The sequence below is a fragment of the Colletotrichum graminicola genome (genome assembly GCF_000149035.1).
Source record: "Colletotrichum graminicola M1.001 genomic scaffold supercont1.2, whole genome shotgun sequence".
Lineage (NCBI taxonomy): Eukaryota > Fungi > Ascomycota > Sordariomycetes > Glomerellales > Glomerellaceae > Colletotrichum > Colletotrichum graminicola.
The window spans coordinates 1,023,390-1,048,522 of record NW_007361006.1 but is presented as its reverse complement, the minus strand read 5'-3'; the positions used below and the strand labels follow the sequence as shown (position 1 = coordinate 1,048,522).

General features: G+C 54.9%; 4 protein-coding genes across 4 annotated transcripts; 1 reads left to right on the top strand and 3 right to left on the bottom strand.

The window, feature by feature from the left end:
* Positions 1-1,363: 1,363 nt before the first annotated feature.
* On the bottom strand, positions 1,364-4,370 carry GLRG_00748 (calcium/proton exchanger; the record flags this gene model as incomplete). Its single annotated transcript, XM_008091433.1, has 6 exons — positions 1,364-2,740; positions 2,797-2,874; positions 2,930-3,001; positions 3,059-3,166; positions 3,224-3,239; positions 3,685-4,370. The coding sequence occupies 6 exons, from the start codon at positions 4,368-4,370 to the stop codon at positions 1,364-1,366; spliced, it is 2,337 nt and encodes a 778-aa protein (XP_008089624.1).
* Positions 4,371-9,280: 4,910 nt separating this feature from the next.
* On the bottom strand, positions 9,281-12,691 carry GLRG_00747 (uncharacterized protein; the record flags this gene model as incomplete). Its single annotated transcript, XM_008091432.1, has 3 exons — positions 9,281-11,263; positions 11,313-11,906; positions 11,972-12,691. 3 exons carry the CDS (start codon positions 12,689-12,691, stop codon positions 9,281-9,283), a joined length of 3,297 nt encoding a protein of 1,098 aa, XP_008089623.1.
* Positions 12,692-19,747: 7,056 nt separating this feature from the next.
* Positions 19,748-21,375, bottom strand: GLRG_00746 (uncharacterized protein; the record flags this gene model as incomplete). Its single annotated transcript, XM_008091431.1, has 2 exons — positions 19,748-21,148; positions 21,268-21,375. The coding sequence occupies 2 exons, from the start codon at positions 21,373-21,375 to the stop codon at positions 19,748-19,750; spliced, it is 1,509 nt and encodes a 502-aa protein (XP_008089622.1).
* Positions 21,376-23,436: 2,061 nt separating this feature from the next.
* GLRG_00745 (uncharacterized protein) lies at positions 23,437-24,836 on the top strand (the record flags this gene model as incomplete). The annotated part of the gene is made up of 2 exons (XM_008091430.1): positions 23,437-24,496; positions 24,637-24,836. 2 exons carry the CDS (start codon positions 23,437-23,439, stop codon positions 24,834-24,836), a joined length of 1,260 nt encoding a protein of 419 aa, XP_008089621.1.
* Positions 24,837-25,133: the final 297 nt, after the last annotated feature.

Below are 25,133 nucleotides of genomic sequence, written 5' to 3'. Positions count from 1 at the left end.
AACCGATGCAGTGAGGAGAGGTGAACGCTTTGACGTCAGAATAGAGCTCAAAGCTTGAAGGTAGCTTTGGGGTTTGAAACACTGGGGATCCAGGCGACTCGGTCTGATCAAATGAGAGGAATCACGAAAGAGCCCCAAGTTCGTCAGCGTCACGAATGAGATGTAGACGAGATGCAGCGGTGATGCAGGTTTGGAGGGGGGAGGCGGATGAGGCGTCATATGAAAGGAAGTGAAAGTGGCTGTGTCGTGGTAATGATGTGGTGGTTCAAGGCAGGCAGGGCAGACACTAAAGCTACCTAGGTACCTACAAACCCATAGTGCAGGTGAAGCTATCCGCAATAGGCAAGTGGGTCCGCATTTACTCGGCATGGCTGCCCCGCAACGCGCTGCAGCTCCCTACAATGATAGGTAGGTACAAATACAAATGGTACCGAACAAGCAGCGTCTGGGTCGGGGGATTCGGCTGTTTTCTGGTCGTCATGCCAAATGGACCGATCATTCGCTTTCTCCCCCGCATATCCGATGATCAAGGCAAGCAGCCGAATCGCCGTTTGATTTGAGGATTAGAGATTCCGTGTGTGTGACCAACGGGCTTCGCGTATATATAACACATGCCCACGACAAAGCCCTCAGCCACCGCTGCCGCATCCATCGGGGAGGCCGCCCGCAGGAAACCACTCCTTCAAGGGCCTTGACCATCACCGGCTAAACCGGGCGAAACTGGGTGGGGTGAGGTCGGCGCAGCTAACGTTTAAGCTTACCCGGTGGGCCTACGGGAGTTGTTTTTAGCACGAATGTCACCCAACTCTCAACATCTAGTATGGCTTGGATCGAGGGCACGTCGCCAGTTGATTTCATCACAAAGCAATTGGGTTGTGTGCGGTTCTAGCGCATAGTTTCTGACATAGGATTTGATTTGGCAACAATGTCACCGATGCTGAGACGCAAGACAGGTAGGTACCTGGGGGCCAGACGAAATGGATATATCCATGTAGCCCGGGGCTTGTACTTGTAAATAAAAACGTTAATTTATATTTGACATGGGGTGGACACGCCTATGATCGCTGTCAAGCGAGGTAATGCCACCATGGTTACTGCCATTGAAAAAAGTTTTGGCAGGAGTGTTGCCGACTTCTGCGAAGAATAAGAACATCATCCCCAAGCCATCCCCGAGTAAAAAGGGCCGTTGCGACACGAGAGTGCCGAACAGGCAAGTAGAAGTGAAGAAAAACCAGAAGAAAAAAATGGTCGTGAAGCTTCGTAAGGTGTACTCTACCGACAACCGCTCCTCCATAAACCACCACAATATAACCGAATCGGCCAAGGGGCCGCCGGAACGCCTGGCAGTGTACACGTACGTGCTTTAAGCACCCATGGAGCTAGCCTCGTTCGAGTTGGGATAAAAGAAGGCCACTACGGCGATGATGATGTAGGTCGCGCACAACAACGCACCCTCGAGATAGTTACTCCTTCCGTCGAGAACCAGGAAGTTGACAATGAATGCTGAAACGAAGAGACAGACGGTCTCGAAGAGGGTAAAGTACAGCGACATGTCGCGGTCCAAGGCCCAGCCGATGATGACGACGAGGGGCGTGATGAAAAGGGCGATCTGAATAGAGCTGCCGACGGCGACGCCGATGGCGAGGTCCATCTTGTTCTTCATGGCGACGGTGACGGCTGTGACGTGCTCGGCGGCGTTGCCGACGATGGGTAGGATGATAAGACCGATGAAGATTTCGCCGAGGGGACTGGTCTCGACGACCTCATTGATGGAACCGACGAGGAACTCGGCACATACGGCAACGAGACCAGTGGAGAAGAGCAAAAGGAGGATGGCGGCGGTGCGGGATAGGTGATCGTCGTCGACGACCTTGTCGTCAGAGCCGAGGCCGCTGTTGACCGCGGCCACGGCAGCGCGTGGCGGTACCATAGCACCGGGCGCGCGGACGGTACGGCCGTACTGGTTCAGGCGGTCGGGCAAAGAGTTGGTGCGGCGGATGCCGAGGCGGACGCGAGGGACCGGTCCTGCAGAAGACGTGGGAGCGATGGTCGAAGGATCGGGGGGCGCGACAAAGACCGCGGGGGCAAAGTTCTTGATGGATAGTCCGCGGAGGCCGGACACGGGTCTGGCGCGAGGGTTCGATTGTGATGCCTCGGTGGCCACGCCTGTAGGCGCGGCGCCCTGGTCTGCAAAGTCGAAACGCACGGGTTCACCGGGCTGCGCCGAGGTCCCGACCTGACCGCTTGCAACGGGCTCGTGGCCTTCAGTGTCAGCAGCGCCGCGAGAGCTCTTTTTAGACTTTTTGTGCTTGTGGTGGCGCCTGCGGTGCTTGCGATGTTTACGTGGGCTCTCCTCCATGACCTCATCACTGCCGCCCGAGTTGAGATGGGGTATATTAGGACGGCTACCGGTCCCCTCAGAGCTGTTAGAGGTGGCGACAGAAGAGGTGCGGGTCCTGGAGAGGCCGTCGGCGTTGATAGAGGCCACACTGGACTTGCGCCTTCTGCCGGCGCGCATTACCTTTCTCATTGTCTTGCGGACGGTGCCGCGAGAGCTGTCCGAGCTGTCCGAGTCCACGTCATCATCGGATGTATCTTCGGAACTCGACGAGTCGAAGAAGCCGATGGCCGGGCCTGGCGCGGACTCGGCATCGACAATGTGCTGTGGAGTAGACTCATACATGTAGGCATGGGACCTCAGCTGGAAGAGCAGGTACAAGATGTACACCAGAAGGAGGATCTACTCGCGATGAGAAAAAACAAATTCCAATCAAAGGCTCAAAGCGGAGCACTCACCACACTAGTACCACGGCTAATCTTCAAAGTCTGATCTTCAGCCTTGAAACTATTCTGGAAAGAGGCGTGGAAAGCCGTCTGCAGTTGTATCAGTTTCCGGAATGATTGAACCGGCAGCGAGGGGGGGACGTACTGGCAAGACCAAGCTGATGACGCTCAAGCTTAGCAGACAAGCACTCATTTGCGTGACGGTGCTGTTGTAAATCTGATATGCGTCCGTCAGTGTAATGCTCCAAATAGCGTCGGAGTCAGCCGAACTAACCTGCTCGCGGAAGCGCAGGCCACCGAGAAAGAAGCACATGCCCAGAATGAGCAGGAGGTTGGCCAGGATGGATCCAAGAAGGGAAGCCTGAACAATTCGAATTTCGTTCTGTCGTCCACAATGTTAGTCTAGGATCGCTCGCCCACGAGAGTTGGGGTAACGAACCTTGACAAGCGCGATGCTGTTTGGTCACAAAAATATGTCCATGTCAGTCAACCGCAAAAAAGAAAGACGAGATTTACTTTTTAAACATCAATTAGAGCAGTGACAACAAGGCTATGGGACGGAAAGCTGTGCATGGGTTGGGACTCGATTGATGGGACATTGTCTTTCTCCTTGGATAATCGACTTCTCTCGTCCCTCATCTTGGCCAGCCGCAAAAGGGTAAGTATGAACATACATGCTAGATTGGGAAAATAAGCATTAGCCAAGACCGCGCCAAGATATACATGGGCGGAGGGTTGGAAGCCAAAGATGCAGGGTGCGACAGGGCCAAGACAGCTAGCTGCCAAGCCAAGCCAAAACCTTTGCATTCCGACTTCCACCCTCAACTCAACTCAAACCACACCATTGGCAGCCTTTGACAGGACTGACTCAGGAGTGAGGATTTAGACGGGAAAACTTACAAGATAATCAACTCGACTGCATTGCCGAATGTCACGTTCAGGAGAGCGCCGATGGTGTCGCCGAGCTTGCTGGCGACGGACTCGGTGGCGTGGCTAAGCAGGCCGGCGAGCGGGATAATGGCGATGGCGTTCATGGCGAAGACGAGGCCCGGGTTGAGGTTGAGAGCCTGAACGACGATGCCGATGGGCACAAAGATGAGCAGCAGGTTGACCCAGCTGTGGAAAAGAATCATCTTGGAGGTGAGGTAGAAGCGGGTGAAGACGGAGGGCTTCGGCTTCTGACCGGAGGGTGTGTTGTTGCCTTTCTCCTGCGAGGAGTTGCCGGCGTCGCTTAGGACAGGCCTCTGCCCCGAAGCTTCCTTTGCGGCGAGATCCTCGGTGGTGCGGGGGCTGGTTTTGTCGGTGACGTCGTCCGGGTAGCCGAGGGGCGAGCCGGCGGCGCCATGATTCCTGCTGACGGAGGGATCCGTGGTGTAGGCTGTGTTACTGGTATCTCGCTGGTGAGCGGGAAAAGTGGACGACTTGCTGGGCAAGTTGGGAGTGAAATTGGCATTTATGCCTGGGGGTCTAGCTGCGTCGTCTCGAGGATTGGAAGTTTGGGGGCTGCGACGGGCGCCATGCGAGGATCCAGGTGCACCAGAGCGTCTGCTGTCTATATTTGGGGGGTCAGGAGAGTCGTTCTTCATCGAAATAGATGACCGGACACTCGTGTCTCGGGGGGAGGGCGGGACGGATGGGATGGGATATATTTTTCTGGTATCGAATGCGAGCTTAGGTATTTGCTCGCTTGGTTGCTCGAAAGAGGCTGTACTGTTTCCAAGACTACTTGGCTTCGGAAAGGGGAGGAGCGTGAGAAGTGCGGCCTACAAGAGGAAAGAGGAGAAAGAAGTTCGGAAGGGGATGTGGTCAGACGTGACGAAGATAAAGGATTCTTTAAATGCTCGACGAAGAGAGAGACAGAGAGAGAGAGAGAGAGCAAGTAGGTACGTAGTGGGCATAAGGTAAAGGCAACGTCGCAGGCCACGGACAGGGGTGCGGGTCCGCAGCATGCCTAATCCTGTCTGTCGGTACCTGTACCTACCTTACGTACCTACCTCCTTCTCGTTTCTACTCAGGTACGTACCCAGACAGACCGACACTCACGCAGGGAGGCAGAGCAAACTCGGAGAACATACCTACGGTAGTGTAAACAGACAAAGGAGATACAGATACCTACGCAAAGCAAGCTAGGGCCCTACGCCAGGAGGAGCAAGCAAGCAAGGACTCCCTGTCGGCGCGCTTGGCATGCCCGGGAACCAATCGCCAACGTCGAAACATCCTAGTGGATGAACCGCCGACGGTATCGAGAGCGAAGCTCAGTGCCAGATACAGTAAAGTCGCCAACGACCATGTGGAGCCTCAGGCGGGTTGACTGACGGCTGCGCCCACACACCTTCTCCATAGCCTCATGTTTTGACTGACGGGTTCCCACCCACTGTGTGCCTTCACCTCTCGGCCATCTTTCTCTCTTTCTCTCACACACACACTGTCTCGTCTATGTACTCTCCCTCGCTCCTCCTTTTATTTCGTATTTATTTTCATTTCGCCCTTTGCGCTTCCGCCTCGCGTCCTCGGGTGGAGTGGTGGGGGCTCGATATCGGTCTATCCTGTTGTTTCCCACCTTCCCAAGAGCTGGAACGCCGCCAGTGATCAGCAATCGGCAATGTGGACGCGTCCATGGTCTCATTGGGTTGCCCAAAGCGCAGTCTCAAAGTACGTAGGTAGGTGTGATAAAGTATGAAAGTACTCCATATACTCCGTACTCGTACAACCACTGTTTATTACATACAGGCTGGCGGGCCACAGCATTTCTCAGAGTTCCTTCTGGACAGGGGTTCGCATCCATCCAAGCCAAGCCCATCAAGCTTTTGCCATGGAAAAAACCGGTCTGTACCTACCGAGTATTGTCTTGGCACCTACACTACGGAGTAGGTACTCACTGTATGCATCCTGGTTTACCTCAGTACAGCGTCCTCTGTACTCGGTAGACAACGATGACGGGCCAGTCTGGACCCAATGCATGCACTGCATGTACACACGTCCACGAATTGCATGCTGCCACTCGTCCCACCCATCCGCCATCGTCATTGTCATCGTCGCCTTCATCATGCTATCATGCATCATCCAACTACCAGTAGCAGATCCCCCAGCCCAGCAAATGCAGTGTATGATATCACAGCCCGCCAATCCCACTGCAGAGGGGAGGCTCTCCCTTTCTTCCGGGGTTGCCTCCTCCTCAGTTCACCCGCCTTCCATTACGTTGTCCTCGGTCTCGCCAGCTACCCACCGACCTACCGGTAGTTTAACTACCTAGCCTAGTGTAAAACAACATTACCTCACCCAACCCTGCCCCGAAAGAGTCCGGGTGGACCCGCGACCCAGAAACTATTAGACTAAACAGGCATGGACCTACCTATACCAACCGCACTGTAGGGGAAGACTGACTCGACGGGGAGCGGGATGGGATCTACTACTACTCTCTTTCGATACGCTCCCCCGTGACCTCCCCATATCCATTCATCCATTCCATCAATTAGCCCACCCCTGCCTCCGCTTCGACATAGTTGCATGCACCGTAGCAGCGGTGTGTATGCTCTTCTGACGAAAACTCTCACTCCGCTCCCGCCCGCATGTCGCCCCTGAGCAGAGCCTCAGAGGGTCATTGGCAACAATTCGTTGCCACCAGACCAGACCGTACGTAAACTACCTACCCTGTATATGTAGAGCAACTTCACTCAGCCCAACCTTCGCTCTCTGGGTACCCCCCCGGGGAAGCAAAGTAAGAATAAGATAAAAAAAAGGGAAGGAAGAAAAAAAAGAGGAAGAAGAAGAAGAAGAAGAAAAAGAATACGGGCAACCTTCCTTGCCCCAGCCCAGTACATGGCAATTCCATGTGCGAGAGCTATGTGAACCTACGCCACATTGACGCCCGCCCCCATCCCAAACACTGGAAACCAGAACTGTTCGAGGCCCACCCCCTTCCGAGAAACATCCATGGGACCGGAACGGGGTGCTTCGACCGGACCCGCTCGAGCCTCATCGAGCGCAGTGTGCTCTCACTTCTCCTCAGGTTGTTCAGAAACAGAGAAACCCGCGAGTGGGTGTGTATCGCCCGTATGCCCTCACTCGCAACGTGCGCCAAGAATCGCCAAGGGTGGCCGAATCCAGATGATGGACTGGCCCAACGCATCGCGTACATGAATCTCGAAACGGAGACCGGATGCCGGGAACGGTCCCATCTCTCCTCGAGACCAATGCGTTTGCATGTTTTGTGTGTGTCGTCTTGCTGCCGCTGAGAAGGAGGGAGGGAAGAAAAGAAAGAGGAAAAAAAAAAAAAAAAAACTTTGTAAGAAGCCTCGTCAAAGGCAGGAGCGAACATTGTGTGTTTCTGGTCGGAAATGGAAACCATCATCACCACCACCACAATACGCACTCATGCGCACACATACACACACACACTGGGAGAGCATCAAACACTCAACGGGCCATGCCAATTCGCCATGGTCCGCCGGTTCCACCCCAGTGGCACGCTGCTTGCCGGTCGGGGATCACCCTCGTACCTCCCGTTTGACACCCCTAAGAAAACCAAACGTGTTCCGGGCATCTTGACGCGAAGATGGATCTTCTCTTGCGTCGCACACTCTGCAGCAGAGTGGCGTTCCACCCGGCTACTCACACCCTCTACGAAGCCTCGAGCATCGCAGGGTGGGCTGCGAAGACAGGGGATGGGGCCATGCCTGCTCTCCCAACTTCTACTGCAGTCCAGTCGTAGTGTGCCCAGGTTGTGTACGCTCAGGGCATTTCTACACACATACACACACGGTGCACGGAACAACGACCCCAAACTCCCAGTCCTCACGAAGCTTTCCTACCTAGCTGAACGAAAAAAGACGAGAAAAATAAGTAAAGGAGGAGGGGGAACCGTTTCCTGCCTCATTTTTCCTTAGCTTCCCTCCCTCCACGACCATAAACACGGTAACCCTCTTTCCATCCGACCTAAATGCATCCTTCGGGTACCTGAGTCTGATCCCCTTCGGGTCCCCATAACCTAATTGCGACTTCTGCAACTCCCGCGACGTCTGCAACGCAGTGAATCCTCCCCTCCTTCTTTTCCCCCTTTGTCTTGTAACTCGTCTGGACGAACCTTTCGGGCCTCCTTCAAGCTCATTGGGCAATCCCGGAAAGGGAGACATTGCTCCAGAATTCTAATCCCAACTTCGTCCTCCTTTGAAGGGGGAGAGAATCTGGCGAACGGGGCGCCCAAGAGACCGCATCATCCAAAACTGTTCCGGGAAAACATGACATACTGCGTAACTGCAGGGGGAAGGGGACGGCGCAAATCCAATTCGAGCTTCCAATTCGCGCTCTCTCGGCACATGTTCAGACTTGGCTTATCAATCTTCAATCTACACTCTCTCAGTACCTATCTATGGATACGAGTACCGGTACGCATAAGCATTAAAGAGATGCCTACAGCTACATACAGTATCCGTACACTAAGCCGGCCCACGCGCGCCCAGAAGTGACGTCAGCTTCTAATTCGCCTCCTCATTGGTGAATGAGACGGCACCTGTGATTGGCTGTTTCCAAGTATGACTTGTCTACCGCGCCACGCTCAGCCACAACACGCATGCAAGGAGGGCTTAGTCATGAACTACCTACACTAAGACCGTTGGCCCTCTTGGCCACTGCCAAGCCATATAGCGGGTCGGTCATCCTGTCATCAGCGCCGTTGGTCCCCTCGGGTCTCATGTGGCGCCCTCTTCTGTCTACGGAAGGAAAATGACTTCATTCTCACATGGGGGGACCCTGTCGGTGATTTACCATGGAATACAACTCACAATGTTTCTGCCATCCGTCACTGCACGTCCTGTACCGACCGGTAGGGCTGCATGCCGGCAGCTTTCACTAGGTACACGACGCGCTGCATACTACACGACACGCTTCGCAAGTCAAGGTCCGTTCTGATTCTGATTCTGCTTCTGCTTCCCCTTCTTCTGTATTCCTGGTACGCCTTTGCCGCCGCCAGCAAGCAACCGGGGTCGCCGCTGTGATGCCATCAAATTAAGAGGGGAAATGTTGGGTTAGACCAACCACGAAAAAGGCCTCCTTGTACGAGGCAAGAAACACCACCCATCCCATCTGTACCGAACAAGATAGTAATAATAAAAAGAACCCCCCTCACCATCTCATGAACCGTCGTCAACCGACGCGATTAAAACCAACAAGCTTCTCTGTTTCACCGAAGAGAGGGAACCCATGAAAGAAACTCCTTCCGCCGTTCTATGCCCGTTCGCCAACAATGCAGCAGACGTTTGAGACACCCATGAACATCTGACAGTGACGCCAAACAACCAGACTGGTCTCCTCTTGGCTTGGTATTCACAAATTATAGCCTCAAACTCTGTAGGGGAAGAGGGTTGAGTGCTTCGTATCCATTCTCTCAGCACTCGACTTGTCGAGCTGGAGAGAGGCTCATCTGAGACGACCGGGTACCGCACAACGGTCTAGATTTTGAAATAATAGGCGGTGAACAATCGAGAGCACCGAGCGTCTCCTATCTCTCGTCGCCGCCTCTCGCTTTGCCGCGTCGCCGGAAGAAATCCATTACTCTTTTGGCGGCTCCGCTGCTGCCTTGGTGGCCGGTGTAGTCTGCGTCCGTAAATCTCTTATTATTCTTCTGCAACAAGCTGGATCGGCCGTGCCCACGGGGGGAGTTGGACTGCTGTTGTCGGTCGTAGCCTTCCGACTCGGAAACCCCGCCACCGTGGTATGCTGCGCTCGACTGTCTTCTTTGCTGGTAGGCATTCTCAAACGACGATTCCGAACCCGTGTTGAGAACCGCACCCTGTTGCATATAGCCCGGCACAGAGCTGGGTTGCCCGATTGGGCCCATGTGCTGCTGCTCCTGCTGTTGTTGATAGTCTTGTTGCTGATTCTGCCAATCTTGATGCTGAAGCTGCGGTGCCGAGTTGGAGCCGGGAGGCTGTCGATAACCCCCCTGGTCGTGACCACCATCGTAGCCCCGCGATTGACCTTGTCGATCCACGTACCGTCCATGCTCGTCGACCTCGGGGGGGTCTTGAATGGGCAAGTCAGGCTGAGACTGAGGCTCCGACGGCGGTCGGTCGTAATCCCTACCTAAGCCAATGGCCCTCAGCGAGAAGGATTGCGGGATCAACGAAAACCTTCTGTTTGGCTTTTCGTGGGAGGTTTGGGAACCGGCGATGCTACCGCTTCGCTTCTTTCCGAAGCTCCGGGAGAAGGAATGCCTCGACGTCCTTGAGTCTATCGAAGGGCGGGGCTGACCTTCGGCCGGCATGTTGTTGGGCATGCTGACCGGAGGATACTTCCGGCTCTTGTCTGCCATCTGAGACTCGGGTCTTTTGCTGCGGTTCTTACCCCCAAAAATGGACCCGTTGCGACCCAGCAGAGAGCCGATGGTGTTGGAACGCTTGTGTCCGTGAGCTCTACCATCGCTCGGCTGAGGCGGGGTCTGATTCTGGGCCTGACTCTGGCTCTGGCTCTGGGCGGCTTGCTGTTCTGGGGCGAATCCTGCAACCTTTGCAAACTTTGAGGGTACGCTGACACTGGGCCTTCCCATAGCCTGAGGCTCCTGGGAACTGGGCTGTTGAATTCGGCCATGAGCATTGGTGCCCGCAACGGCGGGGGGGATGGGCTGGCTGTACGATGTGCGGTTCCCAGCTCCCAGTCCCATAGAACCCGATGCCATCGAGTTTCCTGTTTGGGGTCTGCCGGTCGCCGGTGCGCTCGACGTCGAGGACACGAATGCATTGTCGGATGTCGCGCGGGTTTCGCGCGTTGGCCTTGAAGGAGCCGTTGCCGTGTTCCGATGAGAGCTTGGCGGGCGCGTGTTCTGCCGACTGGCGACCCTATACGAGTCTCGCGAGACGGGAGGATCTCTGGGGAGAGGCTTGTCCTGAAGCGCCTGGCCATCCGCGACCTCCACCGGACCTTGACTGTTTGAGCGCGCCCGGGATTTGCTGCCCGACGGTGCCGCCTCCCCTCTTTGAGTCTGTGTTGTTGGCGCCACATATTCAACCTGCACGGTACGACGCTTATTGTCCTTGTGCTGCTTCGCAATGGCGGCTGCCTCGGCATCCGTATCGATCTTGGCATGCTTGCTCGCCAGTCCTCCGACCGAAGTAGGGGTACTGGCCTTCGTCTTGGAGGCCTCGCGGACCGATGCGCTACGTCCAATACCAGGCTCCTCCTCAAAGTCGTCCGAAGGCACGGTTGTGTTCTGGATCTCGTTCGGCGTCGTAGTGCTGCTAGTGATGAACTCGACGACGTGGGCGTACTCGTTCAGCCAGCTATGACGGGCTACCTCGAACAAATCCGCTCGTTTCCTCGGGTTGGGAACCAGTATTCTTCGGAGAAGATCGCGAGCGTGAGGGGTTACGTATTCGGGAAAGGTGAGGGGGGTGTTGACGATGTACTTGTACAATAGATTGATGTTGTCGCCCTCAGGGTTCGCGGGGTCATCGTCGAAGGGTAGGTAGCCAGCCAACATGGCATACTATTTCAGTTAGTTTGGGGAATGACAGCGCTTGGAATGAGTTACTCACCAGAATTACACCGCAGCTCCACACATCGACCTTCCGGCCAGTGTACAGAGAATCGCTGACGACTAGTTCTGGAGCAGCGTAGCAAGGACTGCCACAGCTAGTCTGCATCAGATCACCCTTCCTCGAGCCATTGGTCTTGACTCTGTCCAGGCCCAGCTTCTTGACGAACTCGCGGTCGCCGAGATTCAGCTCCTCCTCTTCGGAAAGCTCTTCCTCGGCGTCGAATGTGTTGGCAAAGCCAAAGTCAGTAATGATGATGTTGCGGTTCCGGTCCAAAAGCAGGTTTTCCAACTTGAGATCTCTGTGGACGATGCCCTTCTTGTGTAGATAACCAACACCAGAGACAAGCTGGGCGAAGAGTCTTCGCGCGGCATTGTCCTTGAGATATCGGTGATTCAGAATATAATCGAACAATTCACCTCCAGAAGCGTACTCGAGAATGATACCAATATGCCTTTCGGTCTCGACCATTTCATGCAGGCGAACAATGTTGGGGTGGGAAATGCCCCTGAGGATGGCGATTTCACGGTAAATCTTTGCCAGTCTTGATGGGTTGTTGCCCACACTGTCTCGCTTGATCAGCTTGATTGCGACCTATTCCGGTTTCGTTAGCAGAGACTCCAGGGGGGGAGGGGGCCGTAGCGGGGTCGTAGACTCACTTGCACACCGCCATCATTCTTCCAGCCGAGTTTGACTTTTCCGAACTCGCCCTCGCCGATTGTGTTGCCGAGGATGTAGTCGCCAAATCGAACTACTTTTTCACGCTTCCCAGAGTGCTCGTGCCGGCTTCTGACTCCTCGTCTGCCATCATCGTGTTCAGTCATCGCAACGACGGGGGGCGGTGCAGCATCATCTTGTAATGACCCAATGTGAGTAGGTTGGGCCTCTGCCAGTCGCTCTTTTTCGCGGGCGATATCAACTTCAGGCTGAGAAATCACCATTCTGTTCAAAACCTCGCTCGCTTCGCGCGAGGGCTGCTTGGGAGACGCAGTTGTCTGGGATGGGGCATGCGATCGGACGGGAATGACTGTAGGCTGACTTCCAGGCCTGTTCCCAGTAGAGCGATGAGGTGAATCGGGCGCCATTTGCTGATGCGATCTTCTGCTACGCGACGCGGACCCGTCGTCGGAGTAGGTGTAGTCGGCATTGCCGTTCGTAGCATCTGCTTGACCGCGTCGCGGTGAGGAACTCGCCTTGTCGGCAGCGTGATCGCGTCTCTTCGTGGTCGCGGTGGCCGCTGCACTCGAGTAATTCGTCGAAGACGTTCGAGGAGGGGCAATGGGCGGCATGTTTTTCCGCTGTTCGGGTGAAGACTGGTGGCAATCTAGGGAGGAAGGCGCGACGGCGACGGAACTGGCGGGAGCCGCTCTGGACGTCATGGGCAAAACCGGGTCCGGACTGTTTACAGACGCGCCGAGTTCGCTTGATCGGCTCGAGGGGCGGTGTGCAGGTGCGAGAGAGGCAATGTTATTTTGCAGATTGGCATTGTACGCCTCGCGGGTCGGGTCGGAGTGGTTCGACGTATACTGGCGGCTGCTCAATGAAGCTGCGAATAAAGGCGGTGATGCCAAAGCTGATGTCTGATGGGCAGGCTGCAAAGCGGCCGAGGACAGGCTTTAGCGACGACGCTGGAAACGCAAGCGCGCTGAAAATAGAGTTCCGTCTGGGGGGTCGTCCTAGTTTGTTGTGTTTTGTTTCGCAGATGCCGCTAAGAAGTCGGTCTACGATATTTGGTGCGTTTTTTGAGGGGGAGGAGCCAAGGGAGGCTGGCTAGCTGGATTGCTGGCGGAGAATGCAGAAGCGAAGAATCTGTAAGCAATAGATTTCCCTTTTCTGTGAAGTAAAGTTGCTCGTTGGGCACCAGGTTTCAGGACGTAGGAATTATTGAGCTGCAGGAATTAACTCGTCCAGATTTGGGATGGGACGGACAAGTCCGATTGGAGCTTCAGTATTATGGTCCTTGGATAGGTCGTGCCGTTGACAGTTTTACTGTACCAATGAACCGGGCCAGTCTATCTCATGGTACAAGAGAAAGGAGTCGCTTTTGGTTTACTTCCCTGGCCGAGAGCTGCTGTGATTTGTTGTTTACTGTAGTATTGCAGCTCGACCCAGACGAAATGTGTCGGCAACAATCGTCTTGGGAGGGGAGGGGGTACCGAGTCAATGCTGCTGCAGCGACGCTGAGCAAGGACGCGACAAGGGGGGAGGGAGATCGCGCAGCGCACGAACTCTGATGTGAAAAGGCTGTGCAACTGATCGATGCAGCTTTGAACTTGTGCCCTCTTGTCTTTCAATCTTGCCCTAGACGCCGTCCGAAACCAAAGCAGGTTGCAGACAGTAGGTGGGATGAGTGAGCGTGTGCAAGAGAGTTAGGGAGAGAAGAGGGAGAGGAAGGGGGCAAAGAGTGTGAGTCGGAGGCAGCAGGAAGCTGTGTCGGTGAGGTGGCCCCAGTCAAAGGGAGGAGGAGGCTGGCCGGAATCTGGTGGGAAGCCGATATTTTGTCAAACAGCCCCTTTGTCAGCCCAATTGAGGACGTTCGGCCTGGCTTGAGTAGCGATAGGCTCTCAAGATGCAGGACGACAACAACGACAGCAGAGACAACAGGAATGACCGCCCGGACCCTGGTCTGTGTGTGTGGAGGATTGTGTCGATGGACGAAGGTGTCGACGGTGCGCTTCTCTGCCTTGGGTGGGATCGAGGCTAGCGGTAGACAACACAAAGGAAGACTGACACAGACGACCAACGAAGGAGGTACTTCGTCCTATGAAGTCGGGGTATTCGTACAAGAGGTGGAATTAAGGCGAGGGGAGGGCCCAAGTTGGGGAGGAAGCGAGAGGCGGTGGGAGGTGGGAGGTGGGAGGAGGAGGATGAGGAGGAGGGCGATTCGATTGGAGGGTGGCCGGACCAGATGAGTGAAAGACAGGCGGGATTGGAAATGGACCTTGTCTTGGCTTTGAGCAAGGGAGGTAGAGAGAGAGAGAGAGGGACAACAAACGGAACGGTCAGACTCTCCTCGTTTTCGTTGGAGTAAATTTGACGAGATGAGACTTGGGACGAGCCGGTTGCAGGACGCCCGATATTTGGAACAGCGCAACGCGGATCGCGACGAAAGAAGCAGCTCGGCCCAGTCCAGCAAAGCAGAGGGAGCTCGAGCGCGCGTGGGAGTCCTGGAGCAAGAGAGAGAGAGAGAGAGAGAGAGAGATTGGAGATGAGCGGGCGTGCGTGCGGGCGGGTGAGCGAATGAGCTACCCAGATGAAGAGAGCAGGTCCCGTCGTGGTCGAATCCAAGGTAGGTCCTCGGGGGTATCGTGTACTTGCAGGGGTGAAATGTAATGCAAGTACGAAGTACCGCCTTCACTTAAGTTAAGTGAAGGCGGAGACATACGTGGGCCTGGAGAGGGGGGGGGAAGCGGGAAAAAGGGAGCGGCGGCGGTACATGCAACCTAGCAGCGGATGCAGGTACCAGATACTCGCTAATATCCGCTAATGCTGCCCACCACTGCAGCATGCAACCGCGACTGCGACAGACGACTAATAGATTGCTACGATGGCTAGGTAGCTTGAGCGTTGGTGTTGGTGCAGCTGCCGTCAAGCCTGGCAATCCACCGGCTGCAATATAAGTGGAAGGAGGATTGCAGGAGACTTAGAGACGGGTTATGCAACTGCAAAGGTTCGCCCGGTGAGGATGTCTGCGATGTTGACAAGACGGGAGAGGAGATGGAGCCGAGTTGGGCTGAACCTCCTCAGCAATGAGCTGAGCCGGGACGGGGGACAGGGAGGAAGATATCTTTGATCCGCATCATCGCCGTAAAAGGTTATCAGCTTTGTATTACCGCCACGATTTAGAGACTTGACCGTTGTCGCTCAGACTGTACAGGCAGGGATACCTAGATACTTCAGTCTCCTCTTACGACTGTCCAAGCACCACCTCAGTCGGATGTTCAGACGGGTGGCGTATTCCGGCAGAATGGACAGCTACTTGCTGTTGCTTATTCTCTTCCTTGGAGGAGAAGGGACTGGCGGGTGGTGTGTCCGATCCAGCATGGTCGATTCCTCGGTTCCGTGACCGATCGGCTGGTGTTGCTAGCCCATGGCTATCGAAGATTGATTGCTCGTCCTCAATAATTTCCTCCACGTAGCGACGCCCGGAATGAATTGACCTTCCCTTCCGTTACTGTCGAGAGAAAACCGGCACGCGGGGAGGCTTCTCGACGGAAAAGGTGGACTTTCGGAAGCGACGGCCGGTGACGGCAATCTGAAGAGTAGATGATTTTCTCTCACCCAATGTATAAATTGACGAGTCTAATTGTTCACAATTTGGCCTGTCTGAGTTCGGGTCTCAGCCAAAGCACGAGCATGTTGTAGGTCGGAGGTGAATTGTGTTAGTCTAAGACTGAGGGCGTTGCACAACAGGCGGAAGAAACGTGGGCTGCTGGTCTGCTGCTGGCGCGGTTCCTGGAATTCGACGCTAATGATTGGTGTGTGCATTGGCTTTGATGATGGGCGGTAGGTATTCGGTCTTTTGCTCGTGAATGTCGAAGGGAGCACCTGGAATTCAATCTCGACCACCTTCGAGCCCGGCGCAGACAAGGTTGTCGTTGACTCGAGTAGGCGCGGTGGTAGGATGTGGAGAGTCGGGAGGGGAGGGAGGGGAGTGTCCGGCGACCTACCTACCTTAGGTAAGGTACCTAGGCAGAAAGAGATGAAGGAGGACTAGGCGGGCGCGGTGATCAGACAGAAGGAAGGAGAGGTGCAGATACGGAAAGGAAAGCCCAACATGCGAGCACTCCTTCCTGCCTTGGCTACCTATCACGCCGGTACATACCTACCCGGACGGTAATATCATTCTAGTAGGTAATTACCTTGGGCAGGTACCTTCCCTCTCGTCACCCGACCGAATCTTTCCTTTGCTTATTCCTCCTAAGATTTATTGCCCAAAAGCATCTTACCCTCTACAAGTCCCGGCACGGTCTCCACGGCTCAATTTCTGCCAGTCGCTCTAGTTTCTCTAGCCTCAAACTTCCAAGCTGGCGTCCGCACCTCACCTTTCACCACAAGTCGAGGAGCTTGGCTTCGGCCTCGGCAAAGTTTTGCGACCCCAATTCGACTCGGTCGAGCGAGCCAGCATCAAGCCTCGACGCCGCACTCCACCTCGTCCGACAACGATGAGAGGAGCAACACCTTGCCTGGGCCATCCAGCAGCATCACATCGTCCTCCAAGCCCAGAGTGCATGACACCATCGAGAACTAGATACGATGCATAATGCCAATGCGTCCGGCTCCGATAAGCTTGTCAGATGCAGACGGTGAGTGCTTGTCCGAAATTCAAGGTCACAACGCATGTCGGCCTGCATTGATATCTGCCCTTTGCTCATGCAGCAGAGTCGCATCACGATTGACATCTGTGTTCAGGTGGTCATCTCCAAACAAAACGTCCCTCATCCCTGCTCATCAGTGCGCTGGCCAACGACGCGACAGGGGCCAGGATGAAAACATGGTCCAGGGTCTTGCCATTCTCGCTTATCATCATCAGAAGCACCAGCTGCTGCAGGCGCTAGAGTCAATCACAAGAGTTCGTTTGCAAACGATTTGCATTTCATCCGATCCTATTCTACCCTGACTGTAGCCAGTTCAAGGGTGGGTGCGTGGACGGGGCGTGGCGCTTTCAGTCAGTGAATCGTGTTTTCGTACACTACGGGGGACAACACAGCACGAAATGGTGTCTTTTCTGCGCTCCACCATCCACGACGCGATTATGCGAAGACAGGGTCCATATTGTTTGTTGTGGCATAGCGGTATAGGCTTGCTTGTTTTTGCAATTAAGGCCGCAGCGAGGTCCCTTGTATTGACGTGTCAGTATCCATATGCATTTCTTCAATTACTGTCCAGAGCCTGACTGGCTAGCGGCCGGTGTTTGCGAGACCGGACGGCTGACTTCCCCTTGCCTTCATAGATGTGAAGTTTGCGCAAAGAATTTCGTCAGCTGCTGACCTCCCCACGCATCCATTTCGAAGCCGTCACTATCTCGTCTTCGCCGTCTTATGCGCACCGTTCGGCAACCCAAAACACCAGCCCGCCGGAACTGGTACCTGACATCGACTTATTATGTCTAACAGTGACATCCCTTGACTCAATGAATTCAGTCGCCTTTATCTTTGTACTCTGTACGTTATGCCTAGCGTTGCCTGGTAATTTTCATGGCATTGACGACGCGACCCGTGCACGAAATATCCAGCTATGTCATCAAGCAATTTTCTAGACGTTTTCCACCTCCAGTTGCTTCCTTCATGCCAAACCCTTTTGGCATCATGATTCGCCCGACAAGCATCCATCACAGCCGCTCGGTCGCCCTACCATCGCCCCACCTACGCGAACGAGATACCGTCGGTTCCGGCTCTGCTACTCGTATGCTTATAGCATTCGCTTGTCTTTCGAATCGGCAGATCTACTAGCGGGAACACAAGAATCTACTGTGACAGCTGGTTTTAAGTACTAGGCGCCTCTGGTCCTCTTGTGTAAGGCTGGGCATCTTTTGCGACCCTGTCGGTCGATTTTACTCATCCTAGGGTCTCTCAACGTTACGCCGAGCGCCTGTTGTTGATAAACTGGGCTCGGGTCTACCCAGGGCTGACGGTTCACCAGAAAGCGCTTCCTTTCAAGCAGCGCCTCGGCATGCCTTGGCCATTGCTTCCGCAGAAATGCGAGACCGCCAACAGAAGATCGAAAATGGCATGATCCTGCCACTGACCCCGCAAAGTCTGTCTACCTACTCCGTACTCTTGGAGGGAAGTCAAGTCGACCAAGCATTGATGTCGGAAATGAGTCGCATGGTGTGCTGCAAGGATCAGCCTGCTCCGGCGCAAGGCTCAAAGCAGAATGACCCTCATGGATAGCTTACATACAGGATAGCTTACATACAGGCAGGTAGTAAGTAGTAGGTGGCCTCGGGCTCGACTTGCGGAACAAGTGATGCGCAGCCCCGGCCGCAAGTCATGTCCCTTGGCATCCGTCAACTGTCGCATCTCCCTCGCGGCTGCTGAAATCCTGCAAAGGCACGAGCTGGCAATCTTCTTATTTGTCTCCCCGGGTCTGGATCAAGCGAGCTGCCCCATTGAAAAAAATCTTGCCGGGTCAGCCCAGCCAAACTCGGCACTTGGGCCCCTAGCGGCGTTCGTCGTCCAGTGACATCATCCCAGCTTTCCATCAGACGATGCGCCGCCTCGTTCGCTGACGACGGGACGGTCGCTCATCGCCCGCTGGACGCTTAATTGTTTGTGTTGTTTGTTTGCCATGTTCTTCTGCGGGCGCGACGACCCCTCTTCTCAACAACATTGCCGTGTGGCAGTCCAAAATGAGTTTGTGAGAACCAAATTTACCAGTTAGCTGGCGGCTTACCGGGCCAATATGGAGGTGTTCATCCCCACCCCCAATTCACAGGCGCCCATGGACGACCCCGTTCACAACAACCCGGATACCTAATCGCGCGAAAACTACGACCCATCTATGCCCATCCGTCTCGATTACTGCGTAGCCATTCCCCAATGTCAACATGGTTCCAGGACGACCCTGGCAGGCAAGCAAACACAGTGTCGTCCTTGGACCATATCGGGATCCTATGCGGGGCACTCACGCCGCGTCACAGCTCGGAGGAAGCACACTTACTATGTACACACATGCAGTCCACGCGTTCAGCCATGCGAAAGTCTATGGTCTGCCAACGGTGTTCCCGAGGAACATGGGCAGGGAACCCAGTCTGCCACCCGTGCTTCCTGCTTACCCTCACCCTGTTCTTTCCAGTCCCACCTCACTTTCTAGAATGATTCTAAACCCGACGGAGTGGATGACTTTATTGGATCGACAGCGTCAGGCAAAGGAAGAGCATCAATGCGCTCTTGGTTTCTTTGGGGGAAGAGCAGCATTGGCCAGGTTTGTGCGGGCGAGTAGGGAGGGCTTTGTTCATGCCATGATGAGCCCTCCCCGGAGTCGTATAACCGGCATGCAGGCCGCTTTGTCATGTCATCATCAGCCTCGGCGACAGTTCCTCTTGCGACGTAGGATCCTGCCAAGCTGTAGTGCGTCACCATATGACTGCGATTTTGCAGCGGGCTGAATTGAGCGACGTATCGCCTTCCACCCCTCCCGCCCGGGTTGTGTCGAGATTGGCCTGAGGCGTTTGTTGTTGTTGGTACCCGGCTCATCATGCAAAAGGGGTCGCGCAGTCTGGCCCCAGGCCGTTGACACGTGATATCCAGGATCGTAACCATACTTATGCTCCTGCCTTGGAGCATGCGTGATGCGCTCCTGGAGGACTCGGAGAGCAATGTTGAATTTCCTCCGGTTATTGCTGTTTCGTGTTTTATTAAACCAGGCGGTCGCAGATCATATGAACTGAATCTTGATTGTCATATATACAAGCTTGAATATTCTCAGGCGCGCTACAATTTGATGGAAATACCGTAGGCATCTAGGCCAAGAGCAGTGCCCGTGATTGCTGCACTGTACGCGATCAAGATGCTCATAGCCGCTAGCGGCCCAACATGCAGCGTCGGCACGGTCATGTTGATCAGGCCGGTCAAGACGTTGGCGACAAGGAATAGGAACAAACCGTTACGATTGTACGCACGGAGGACCCTGCTTGTGGCAGTCTCGTAAGCCTCCCTCTCCGCCTTGGCGTCGGCGGCGTTGTAAGACGATGGGAAGAAGAGGGTATCGACAACCGCATAGGCCAAAAGCTGCGTTGAGTTGAAGGCTGCTGTCCAAAGTACGTAGGGCAGGTTCGCAAGACGACGCGAAACACTCAACCCGTCGCCATAGCTGTAGCTTGTGGTCAAGAAGAAAAGACTGGCCCACACAGCAGACCATACGGCCATGGTCAAGAGAAGCGTCTTCCGCTGGGTGGAAGGGGTGCCGTCGCTCTTGGGGTTGATGCTGCGAGGCAGGACGTACATGCCCGTGTCCTGGCCAGCAAGGAAGATGGCCAGGTAGCCGAAGAAGCTGAATATACCTTCTCGGTTCTTGGAAAGCAGGTCTACTCTTGGTGCGGTCAGAATGTAGGCCTTCAGATCCGTGCTCTCGAGGGCGACCTGGTACAGAACACTGAGAATGATGGCGAGGGCGGCGTAGCTGGGGACAATCTTGAGGGCGGACTGGAAGATGGCTACAAAGGGCGGCAGGAAGCCGAGTGTGAAGAAGAAGTTCCAGTGTACACCGTACTCGGAGACATGTTCGGCGTAATCGAGGCCCTTGACGCTGAGCAGGCGGATGACACCCAGCACAAGTAGCGGTAAGGAATGGCGCATCGATTGCAACAGGCGCGTTGTCAGGGGTGTCGATCTACCCTCGGCGCGCTCCTTCACGACAGGTCTCGCAGCGACAAGGCCAGCACTATAGACGAAGGAGCCGACGCCCATATCCATCAGCGATGTGCCCCAGGTCTCAACCTTGGCGAAGCGGCGGGGGAAAAGGCGGAAGTCAACGGCGAGGATGGCGATGCAGGTGACGACGAGCATGCTGCCACGATAGTGCGTCAGAAACGGCTTGAGGGGCAACGCCGAAGGCGACGCTTTAGGAGTGCCCGCGGCGGCGGCCTTGGACTTGGCATTGGGGGGTATGGCAGGCTTTTTGCGACTGGCGCCGAGATTGGGAGGGAAGGCGTAGGTTAAGGCGGCGGGGGCGAGGAGTAGTGCGCTCAGGAGGAGGGGGGAGGAAGCGTAGAGAGTCGTGGAGAGGAGAATGGCGGTGACGTTGAGGAGGTAGTCGAGGACAGCTCCCAGCACAGTGTATGGCTTGAAGAAGGACTGGCGGGACTGGAGAACGGACCATAGCAGGACGGCGACCTGAAGCGGCGGGAGACGCGCATGTTAGCTTCCTTTATCTGGATGCATGCGCTGGCATAGAGAAAGGAGGAAGAAAGATGGGGGGCAGGGTTTCTTGAGCAAAGATTATAGTTACGCACGGGAGCGACTGCAGTCACGTAGTTGATTTCTGAAGCGGAACCACCAGAGAGGTTTGAGACGAAGTCCTCCTTGAGCTTCTTGTAGCTCGCGGCCGTAGCGTCAGACATGTTTGCGATGGCGGCTCCAAAGAGTATGTCGGAGAAGAGAGTGAGAATGGGGTTTCTGGCGGAAACAAGAAATAATGGATTTCAAAGCATGGCCCGAAAAGGAGCTTGAAGGTATCAAAGAGCAACACGGGTTCCCTTTGACTCCCAAGTAGGTACCTGCCCAGGTAGGTAGGGTGTGTGAGAGGGAGGGGCAAAAAGAGAAAAGAACAAGTAACCAGTTCCTGCTCTGCCGGCGATGTGGTCCCTCTGAGTTTTCGCGCCTTGCAAGTAAGTGGTGAGTGAGTGCAACGTCGTCAGTCGTTGTTGCTAGCAGCTTACCTAGGCCTAGCTATCCGTACCTCGTAACGTATCAGTAATTCTGGCCAGAAAGCAGGAAAGGGTGGTCCAAGCTCCCTCTTGCCCCACCCAGCCTTTTCAGATGGTGGCATCAGCATCAGCATCAGCATCAGCATCGTCCTTTCCCCCCCCCGTCGCAAACATGGACAAGACAGGAAGGCGCGTTTGTGACCCAATCAGCAGGCACTCGTTCCAGTAGGTTAGGTACGGTACGGTACTGTACGGACCCGAGAATGGCCTCGGAGACACGTAGGCAGGAAACCTTGCCTGATGCTGGAATTCCCGGTGCCATCCGTCCCTTCCTTCAAAGGAAACTAACTGCCAAAGGTCAGGTTCACATCAGGCACGACACAAACTTTTACATTCCTGGCGTCTTCTCCGGGCACCGTATGTCTCATTCCATCCGTCCATCAGCTCATCAGTTTGCCTGCTCCTTTCACCTCCCTCAAGCCAGGGATCGAGATCAAGGATCCCTTTTGCTGTCTGAACATTGTTTTGTTCCGCTGTTTTCCATTTTTTCCCCATCGCCGACGGACACGGCCAAGACTTTCTCCAAGACACAATCGGCACCGTTGATGTTCCGCCTCCACACGTTGCCGTTCGGCCTCGCCACGGCAACTGAAGACAGCAGCTCGCCAACTTCGAACCAGCTACTAATTCCAGCTACCTTTACGAATACAGCCATGCCAAGGACGGCAAGCCCAACTTAGTCCAACTGCTAGTGCCAATGCACCTGTACCCCACAAGCTTCGACAGTGTTGGTTGCGTTCTTTCTATCTCTCCCTCTCCCTCTCTCTCCCCCTCTGTCTCTCTCTTATCTCTATCACTATCTCCGACACTGCTCCTCGCCCGTTCTCGATGACCCACTAGATTGTCGGTTGTCCATCCACGAAAGGCGACATTAGAGAAGAGTACCAATATGTCCCCGTTGCGTCAAGCCCGGACAGGGTGTAGCCCCAACCCTCGAGACTGAATTGTCCGGTCAGAAACATGACGAATCATAGCGCAGACATGGTGTATTTCCTTTGTTCTCATCCGTGGTCCTCTGCAGAAATTCCCAGTTAAAGCCCCCCGGTCACCCATGGCTATGCTCTGGGAAACCCACATGCCTACCTAGCTCACCTCCTTTGTTCTCACCTACTGTGACATGGGCTGTGTGTTGGCCGCAACCGCTCAATGTTGCATGAGAGTCGACGACTGCATTACTCATCGCACTCCCCAGCCGTCCTCTTTGCAAGAAAAGAGAGAGCTGGAAAGACACCCCCTCCTCCTTGTCTTTCGTACCTTTAGCTGAGCCCTTTTGTTCTTTGAGAGGCCTGCCAACCCTACCGATCCTTTCATTTCCCGATCCCGGCAATTGGCGCAAAGGTCTTTCTCTTGGGCTTGGAAAAAGAAGGTGGAAGAAACCAGAGACATGAAGAGAAGGGCAACAAGGTCATCCTTCATCTAGTAGATGTTAATTCCCGTCGCGTTCCTCCCCGCCCAGACATAAGAAGGCTCCTCCTCCCTTGGTCAACTCCTTACAGCCTTGTAGATTCTGTCTTCATCATAACCATACCATCTATACAATCTATTTGGTTGCACGTTCCATCTCTGGGACCGTTCGCTGTTACTTCAGCTTTGAATTGACTCTGTTCCTGTGTCCATAAACCATTGACACAAGTCAGAAGCTTGTGTGGTGTTCACATCATCATCATCATCACCACCACCACCATCACCATCACCATGACTACCCCGGTTGACAACCACCCTCGTCCTAGTCTCCATCCCCTATGGAGCTCTCAGTATAACTTCGGCGGATTTCCTCGCTCAGACGGCATAGCTCCTCGCTCAGACGGCATAGCTCCTGCCCCCAGTTCCTATTACAGTCCTTCTGATCGGTCACCCAAAAGTTTGCCTATGCCCGTGTTCCCCTCCGACGATGGGTCCATGAGACAACACGAGCGAGCCATGGTTGACCGTCTCGGCCATAGAATCCGCCAAGCACAACGTGTCGACCTCAGCCCGCCAAAGTCTGCTAATCGGCCGCGGCCCCTCTCCCCCCTCGCAGAACATTCGGCAAGCCATGCGAGGCGGTACTCGGCCGCCGCACCTATAAGTCCGCGCCGGCCAGGACCTCCGCCTTCGGCAACCCCCGTATCACCGCCCGCCACCAGCAACAGGAGACAGACGCTCGCATCCGAGACTCGATCCATGCTTCTTGCCGGCCTCGGCGAAGAGGTCCAGCGACGGCAGTCAGAGGCGGGGACCGGTTATTTCGCAAGATCAAAAGACGCTGAGAAGCGTCTTCATCTCGAACAACTAAGAGCATGGGGTCACGTATATCTGGGTGATGCCAAAACCTCCGACGTCTTTGTCCAAGCAGTGGCCCTCCGGCGGCAGTCTGATGCCAGCACCAACTCGGACCTTTCGACCGGCGATTCGTCACCCTCACACATGCCGCCTACACCGACGACACCACCTCACCAGACCTCGATTCGTGCTCGCGTGCGCCCTCGCGCTCTGGAACGCAAGCCATTTCTCATCCAGCGCACCTTCGACATTGAGCAGTTACGCTCCACTGTCCCAGACCCGTTGCCAAGCTCTGCTTCGGTAGACCATAGGCGGCGGCCTTCGCTGCAGTCTCTCAAGACTGCGCCACTACCGATTGTCTCGCCAACTCGGCCGAGCGCAGCACGCAGGATGTCGAGCAGCGCGGCACTCAACCCGCCTCCTTACAGCCGTGGACTAAAATCTGGAGATGCCCGAATAACCCCGTCACGTGGCGTTACCACCATGCCGATCCGTAAGTAGTGTCTCACCCAAGTTTATCCCGAATAGACGTTTGCGGACTTGAACTTTTCTGGCTGTAGCCCCAGAAGCCGGTCCTTCTCCTTTCCCGGGAGCACACAGACCAAGGTTAACTAACGCCCAACCCACCCCCAGATCTTCAGTACGCCCGAACCTCACTCCCGGTGTTGGCAGCCCTCATTGTTTCTGGTCACATAACGACGGGAGACGTTATCGATCTGCCACTGCCCCACCCCGAGGCCTGGCCTAGCACCGTCGCCTACGTGTACACAGGACAAGGAGATGTAACGGATGCGGTGAGGGAAAACATACTATACCTTGCTGGAAGAGTTTAATACCCATGACTGCTTTTGCTGTCTTCTTTGATGATTTACGACCGTTCTTCTTTTTTCCCTTTTAGGCTTTTTTGTCATCTCCTCGTCCTTTTTTCCCACCTTCCTTTTACGAATGCGGCATTTTGGGGGGAAACTCTCTTCATTTGCTTAGCCATGATCATGAGGAACTTGGAGATGTAGCGATTGTGGATACCGTTTCTCTTCTTTTGCCAAAGTTATCGTCTCTCTCCTTTGTCCACCTTGCACGCATCGGAGGGGCACCCTCTTCACCTGTCCCGCCCTGCCTGGCATAGTGAA